This window comes from Pristiophorus japonicus, chromosome 10, assembly GCF_044704955.1.
Source record: "Pristiophorus japonicus isolate sPriJap1 chromosome 10, sPriJap1.hap1, whole genome shotgun sequence".
Lineage (NCBI taxonomy): Eukaryota > Metazoa > Chordata > Chondrichthyes > Pristiophoridae > Pristiophorus > Pristiophorus japonicus.
In genome coordinates this window covers 219,028,602-219,036,101 of record NC_091986.1, presented here as the reverse complement: position 1 = coordinate 219,036,101, position 7,500 = coordinate 219,028,602, and the positions used below count along the sequence as shown (strand labels likewise).

Genomic DNA, 7,500 nt, shown 5'->3' with positions numbered 1-7,500 from the left:
TTCTGATCTCCGATATTTTTTTATAACAAACACAAGTATTCAATGACATTTATTAAAAGTCACAGTTTTGAACGCCCCTGCGATGATTCTCCCGGGTGCTTTGCTCCCAGCAGTATCCCGGACATGAATGGTCAATTCCTGCGGACTCCGGACCAGCCCGGGAGTGTTGGCCACCCCTAGGATCGTGTCTGTGGATGGACTTGTCATTGAACTGACAACTTTCAAACTAAAGATAGAACGGGCATTTCTATAGCACCTTTCACAATGACCCGAAGCGCTTTACAGCCAATGAAGTACTTTTTGAAGTGTGGTCACTGTTGTAATGTGGGAAACACAGCAGCCAATTTGTGTACAGCAAGCTCCCACACACAGCAATGTGATAATGACCCGATAATCTGTTTTAGTGATGTTGATTGAGGGATAAATATTGGCCCCAGGACACCGGGGAGAACTCCCCTGCTCTTCTTCGAAATAGTGCCGAGGGATCTTTTACATCCACCTGAGAGAGTAGACGGGGCCTCGGTTTAATGTCCCATTCAAAAGACAGCACCTCCGACAGCACAATACTCCCTCAGTACTGCCCCTCCGACAGTGCGGCGCTCCCTCAGTAGTGCGGCGCTCCCTCAGTACTGCCCCTCCGACAGTGCAGCACTCCCTCAGTACTGCCCCTCCAACAGTGCGGCGCTCCCTCAGTACTGCCCCTCCAACAGTGCAGCACTCCCTCAGTACTGCCCCTCCGACAGTGCAGCACTCCCTCAGTACTGCCCCTCCGACAGTGCGGCGCTCCCTCAGTACTGCCCCTCCGACAGTGCGGCGCTCCGTCAGTACTGCCCCTCCGACAGTGTGGCGCTCCCTCAGTACTGCCCCTCCGACAGTGCGGTACTCCCTCAGTACTGCCCCTCCGACAGTGTGGCGCTCCCTCAGTACTGCCCCTCCAACAGTGCAGCACTCCCTCAGTACTGCCCCTCCGACAGTGCAGCACTCCCTCAGTACTGCCCCTCCGACAGTGCGGCGCTCCCTCAGTACTGCCCCTCCGACAGTGCGGCGCTCCCTCAGTACTGCCCCTCCGACAGTGTGGCGCTCCCTCAGTACTGCCCCTCCGACAGTGCGGTACTCCCTCAGTACTGCCCCTCCGACAGTGTGGCGCTCCCTCAGTACTGCCCCTCCGACAGTGCAGCACTCCCTCAGTACTGCCCCTCCGACAGTGCGGCACTCCCTCAGTACTGCACTGGATTGTCGCCCTAGATTTTTGTGCTCGAGTCTCTGGAGTGGACTCGAACTCAGAGGTGACAGTGAGTGCTGCCCATTGAGGCATGGCTGGCATGATGTGTTGGTTGCGGCTGCCCAGAGTGAGCTCTGTGTTGCAAACCCACCTTGAGGGCACAATGCCCAACTCTCCGGGGGGGGGAGGGGAGAGGGGAATGTAAGGTTGCCAACCCCTCCAGGATTGGCCTGGAGTTTCCAGGAATTGCAGATTAATCTCCTGGACATTCGCTGGGAGCAAGAACACCCGGGAGAAACATCACAGGGGCATCAAAAAAACAATTGTGTTTTTTAACAAATTATCTTGGAACACATTTATTTATTGATGATAAAAATAAGCCTGCTTGGCAGTCAAGAACCATCCAATTGGGTAATGAAGAGTCTGTTCGATTTCCCATTGGTTGGGGAGGTGGGGTTCCATGAGATGGACATGTCGTGCGACCAATGACGGGAGTGTTGGGGCTAGGGCAATGGGAGGAATGCGTCCAATCAGAGTTGGGAACCCTCGGGTGAGAGGCTACATGAGAAATAGGAACAGGAGTCGGCCATACGGCCCCTTGAGCCTGCTCCGCCATTCAATAAGATCATGGCTGATCTGATCATGGGCTCGGCTCCACTTCCCCGCCTGCTCACCATAACCCCTTATCCCCTTATCACTCAAAAATCTGTCTATCTCCACCTTAAATAGCCAAGTTTTCTTGTCTGTCGGGTCCCCTCCCAAGTGGCCAACGTTCAGTGCAGGGTGTCGGAGAGTGGGAGAGGGGTGGTGTCCGTGAGACTCAGGCCCTAACACCAGGTCAACGCCTTCGGGAGAGGGAAAAGGAGAGGGGACGGGAGGGCAGGGGGGAGAGGAGGGGAGGGGAGGGGAGGGGTTCCATGGGGAACGTGTGTTGGTGCTCAGTCCGGTCTCGTGTCTCTAACTCTCTGCTCTCCCCGCTAGGTCCCAGCGACCATGACAGCCCAGGAGCTGACCGAAGAGATTCTCTATCTCCGCAAACTGGTCACCAAGGACAAGGACAATTGGAGCTGCTTCGAGGTGATCGAGAGGGAGGAAACCGGTTAGTCCTGTTGGTTTTAGTTCTCCCCTTTGAGGCTCCTACCCCCAGACCCTCCCTACTCTCCATCCCTCATCCCTCAGACCCTCCCTACACCCCATCCCTCAGACCCTCCCTACACTCCATCCCTCATCCCTCAGACCCTCGCTACACTCCACCCCTCAGACCCTCCCTACACTCCATCCCTCATCCCTCAGACCCTCCCTACACCTCATCCCTGAGACCCTCCCTACACTCCATCCCTTATCCCTCAGACCCTCGCTACACTCCACCCCTCAGACCCTCCCTACACTCCATCCCTCATCCCTCAGACCCTTCCTACACCCCATCCCTCAGACCCTCCCTACACTCCATCCCTCATCCCTCAGACCCATCCTACACCCCATCCCTCAGACCCTCGGACACACCCTACACCCCATCTCACACTTTATACTCTCTGGGCTGGATTTTCGGTTGTCTAACGCCTCAGTTAGCGCCCAGCGCGGGCGTTAATGGGAGGGTCAGAGGTTACCGATTGTGCGGGCAGCATTTAGCGCCCCGACCCAAAATTCATTCGTGGCTCCCCGGGGGCACAAACCTGTTGCGCCCGGCTGCTGACTATTTCCGATCCTGACTTATTCCTGGTGCAACGCCCACGCTTAACCCCGGTCGGTAAATTCGGTGTGGCACCTCACTGAGCGCCTGCCGAGAACACCGTCTGGCATACAGTAGGTCCAGGCTCGCAGAGTCGCTAACTGGCGGCTACTTAAAGGGATGAGGAAGTGCTTCCGTCGGGAGGTCACAGTCGGTGCAACGTTTGCACACAGCACGGTGCGCGAGTCTCCGAGGTTGCAGCGGCAGGCAGACATAACAGGTTGGAAACAAGTGTGTGGAAGCTTTAACGGGCACGTTACTCTGCCGCGCCTATCAGACTCGGCTTTTCCCGGGGTCTGACTCGGAGTTCCGCGCATTGCGCAAAATGTACCGACTAAACTCTTGTCATCGCCCCCCGCAGGTCAAGTGTGCAACGGCTGATTTATCGCCTCAACGCCTGAACTGGACCAATTTCTGGGCGGGAGACGCAAACTGTTTCAAGGCGCTAAAATTACCGCCCCCGCCTGGGTTAATGCCGCGATAGAGGCGGGGCCCGATTTCCCCCCCACGCCCGATTATCTCCAGCCCCTGTGCAGTCGGCCGGCAGGCACAGTGCTTGAACATCGGATGGCTCGGCCAGGCTGCAGTGCCCACGACTGCACTGATGGTGGCGGTGGTGAGCTCAGCTCCCGGCCACTGGCTCAGCACCGCCACCCGCAGGCGCCCGCCGGCACTGCACACTCGCCGGGCTGCCGGTGGTAATGGTGGTTTGTTGGCAAACCTTCATCGGTCTGCTCCGCTTCCATCAGCTTACATTAGCCTGGTGCCTGCAAAGAGATGATTCCAGGTGCTTTACTGGGCGGAAGGAAAGATTGGCCCTGATTAGCAGGAACATAAAAACATAAGAACGTAAGAAATAGGAGCAAGAAATACGGCCCCTCGAGCCTGCTCCGCCATTTAATACGATCATGGCTGATCCGATCATGGACTCGGCTCCACTTCCCCGCCCGCTCCCCATAACCCTTTATCCCCTTATCGTTTAAGAAACTGTCTATTTCTGTCTCAAATATATTCAATGTCCCGGCTTCCACAGCTCTCTGGGGCAGAGAATTCCACAGATTTACAACCCTCAGAGAGAAGAAATTCCTCCTCATCTCAGTTTTAAATGGGCGGCCCCTTATTCTAAGATGATGCCCTCTAGTTCTAGTCTCCCCCATCAGTGGAAACATCCTCTCTGCATCCACCTTGTCAAGCCCTCTCCTCATCTTATACGTTTCGATAAGATCACCTCTCATTCTTCTGAACTCCAATGAGTAGAGGCCCAACCTACTCAACCTTTCCTCATAAGTCAACCCCCTCATCCCCGGAATCAACCGAGTGAACCTTCTCTGAACTGCCTCCAAAGCAAGTATATCCTTTCGTAAATATGGAAAGCAAAACTGCGCGCAGTACTCCAGGTGTGACTGAACACAGGGTGAAAGATTAGGGGAGTTTACGGAGAATTTAAAAAGCAGGGAGCCCACGCGGGGTGTTTGAGGGAGGGAGGGAGGTCCACGGAAGAGCGGAGAGAGTGGTGGGGGGGGGGGGCGCGCGGGGCTAAACCCTGGGTCGCCTCAATCCCCCGGGGCTTCGGAGAGGGAGGGAGTTTGGTGATAGGGTGGCACTTTGCGAGGGCAGAGGGGTCTAGGGTGGGTTTTCTCATGAGGAGGGGAGTGATGATGACCGATTTGACAGGGATACGGACAGTACCTGTTCGAGGAGTGTGAGAGATAGAGTGCAGGGTGAGTGAGGGGCGTTCCTGGAGGGAACGTGCCCCCGTCCCCCGTCCCCATAGACAGACCACCTTCCCATAGAATCACAGAAATTTGCAGCACGGAAGGAGGCCATTCGGCCCATCGTGTCCGTGCCGGCCGACAAAGAGCCACCCAGCCTAATCCCACTTTCCAGCTCTCGGTCCATAGCCCTGTAGGTTACAGCACTTCAGGTGCACATCCAAGTACTGTTTAAATGCGGTGAGGGTTTCTGCCTCTACCACCCTTTCAGGCAGTGAGTTCCAGACCCCCACCACCCTCTGGGTGAAGAAATTTCCCCTTAAATCCCCTCTAAACCTCCCCCCAATTACTTTAAATCTATGCCTCCTGGTTGCTGATCCCTCTGCCGAGGGAAATAGGTCCGTCATATCCACTCTATCGAGGCCCCTCATAATTTTATACACCTCAATTAAATCTCCCCTCAGCCTCCTCTGTTCCAAAGAAAACAACCCCAGCCTATCCAATCTTTCCTCATAGCTTAGATTCTCCAGTCCTGGCAACATCCTCGTAAATCTCCTCTGTACCCTCTCCAGTGCAATCACATCCTTGTAATGTGGTGACCAGAACTGCACGCAGTATTCTAGCTGTGGCCTAACTAGTGCTTTATACAGTTCAAGCATAACCTCCCAGCTCTTGTCTTTATTAGTCGAGACATAGAATACAAGTATTCCGTATGCCTTCTTAAGCACCTTATCCACCTGGCCTGCTACTTTCAGGGATCTGTGGACCTGCACTCCAAGATCCCTTTGTTCCTCTACACTTCTCAGGATCCTACCATTTAATGTGTATTCCCTTGCCTTGTTAGCCCTTCCCAAATGCATTACCTCACACTTCTCCGGATTGAATTCTGGTGGACGGGACAATCCTCACGTGGGTGACAAGGAATTGTTGTGATCAGGAACACGCTGCCTGAAAGGGCGGTGGGAGCAGATTCAATAGTAACTTTCAAATGGGAGTTGGATAAATAGTTGAAGAGGAAGAATTTGCGGGGATAGAGCGGGGGGAGTGGAACTGATTGGATCACTCAGTCACAGAGACGGCACAGGAGCGATGCTGAATGGCCTCCTCCTGGGCTACATCGTTCTATGTTCTATGATGATAAGCATCTCATCCCCTTCCTGTAAGGCTCCAGTTCCCATCTGGCTCAGCCACTGAGGACCATTTCTTAATGTTCAGGACTGTGTCGCACCCTCAACGCATTTACCCGATGTATCGTGAAATTCTGTGTCAGTGGGCAGCACACTCGCCACTGAGTCACAAGGTTGTGGGTTCCAGTCCCACTCCAGGGACCTGTGCACATAAATCTAGGCTGACACTCCCAGTGCAGTACTGAGGGAGCGCCGCACTGTCGGAGGGGCAGTACTGAGGGAGCGCCGCACTGTCGGAGGGGCAGTACTGAGGGAGCATCGCACTGTCGGAGGGGCAGTACTGAGGGAGCGCCGCACTGTTGGAGGGGCAGTACTGAGGGAGCGCTGCACTGTCGGAGGGGCAGTCTTTTGGATGAGACGTTAAACCGAGGCGTTGTCTGCTCTCTCGGGTGGACGTAAAAGATGCCATGGCATTATTTTGAAGAAGAGCAGGGGAGTTCTCCCCGGTGTCCTGGGGCCAATATTGATCCCTCAATCAACATCACTAAAACAGATTATCTGGGTCATTATCACATTGCTATTTGTGGGAGCTTGCTGTGCGCAAATTGCCTGCCGCGTTTCCCACATTACAACAGTGACTGCACTTCAAATATTGCTTCATTGGCTGTAAAGTTCTTTGGGACGTCCGGTGGTCGTGAAAGGCGCTATATAAATGCAAGTCTGTGTTTCTATAAATACAGTAAGTGCGATCTCGCTCTGACACTGTGCCGTTGCCTTTCAGAGCGGCCCCTGCATTACATGGAGAAGGTTCTGCCCATCCTGCACTCGCTCAGCACCGACAGCTACCTGGTGGTGAAGAAGAACATCGCCATGGAAACCATGCTGATGTACCTCGGTAGGTGCAGCGTGGGGAGATGGCCAGCCGACGGGTCCCGCTTCAAGCTAGGGGCTTACAGGGCCTGAATCAATCAACTTGGGCTTCAAGGCCCTGTCGGGGGAGGGGGGGAGGAGGTCCCGGGGACAGGGGGGGGGGAGGAGGTCCTGGGGACAAGGGAGGGGGTCCCGGAGACAGGGGAGGGGGTCCCGGGGATAGGGGAGGGGGTCCCGGGGGGAGGGGGGGAGGAGGTCCCGGGGACAGGGGAGGGGGTCCCGGGGACAGGGGAGGGGGTCCCGGGGATAGGGGAGGGGGTCCCGGGGGGGAGGGGGGGAGGAGGTCCCGGGGACAGGGGAGGGGGTCCCGGGGGAAGGGGAGGGGGTCCCGGAGATAGGGGAGGGGGTCCCGGGGGGAGGGGGGGAGGAGGTCCCGGGGACAGGGGAGGGGGTCCCGGGGGGAGGGGGGGAGGAGGTCCCGGGGACAGGGGAGGGGGTCCTGGGGTCAGGGGAGGGGGTCCCGGAGGAGGAGAAGAGATGCGGTCCTGGGGACAGGTGGTGGGGGTCCCGGTGGAGGGTGGGATCCTGGGGACAGGAGGGGATCCTGGGAAAGGCTGAGTTAGGATGTGCGATGATGCGAGGAGGTGTTTGTGACTTGCGAGGGACAAGGAGGGAGGGTGGTTACCCAGGTGTCCCCTTGTCCCGTGCTCTCGGGGCGAGGGAAATGGTGTCCAACACCATAAAACATTACACTGAAGTCTCACTACTCGTCTTCTTGTGTACCTCTCTCTCTCTCTCTCTCTCCCCACCCTCTCTCTCTCCCCCCGTCCCTCTCTCTCC

The 7,500-nt window shown here is 56.1% G+C and overlaps 1 protein-coding gene across 1 annotated transcript in view; it reads left to right on the top strand.

Moving 5' to 3' along the window:
- Positions 1-7,500, top strand: part of LOC139274675 (arf-GAP with Rho-GAP domain, ANK repeat and PH domain-containing protein 1) — a 253,972-nt gene that overhangs the window by 227,118 nt on the left and 19,354 nt on the right. Inside the window, exons 27-28 of the mRNA XM_070891353.1 lie at positions 2,204-2,321; positions 6,572-6,685. Coding sequence (XP_070747454.1) covers positions 2,204-2,321; positions 6,572-6,685 — 232 coding nt within the window. The remainder of the gene's footprint in view (positions 1-2,203; positions 2,322-6,571; positions 6,686-7,500) is intronic.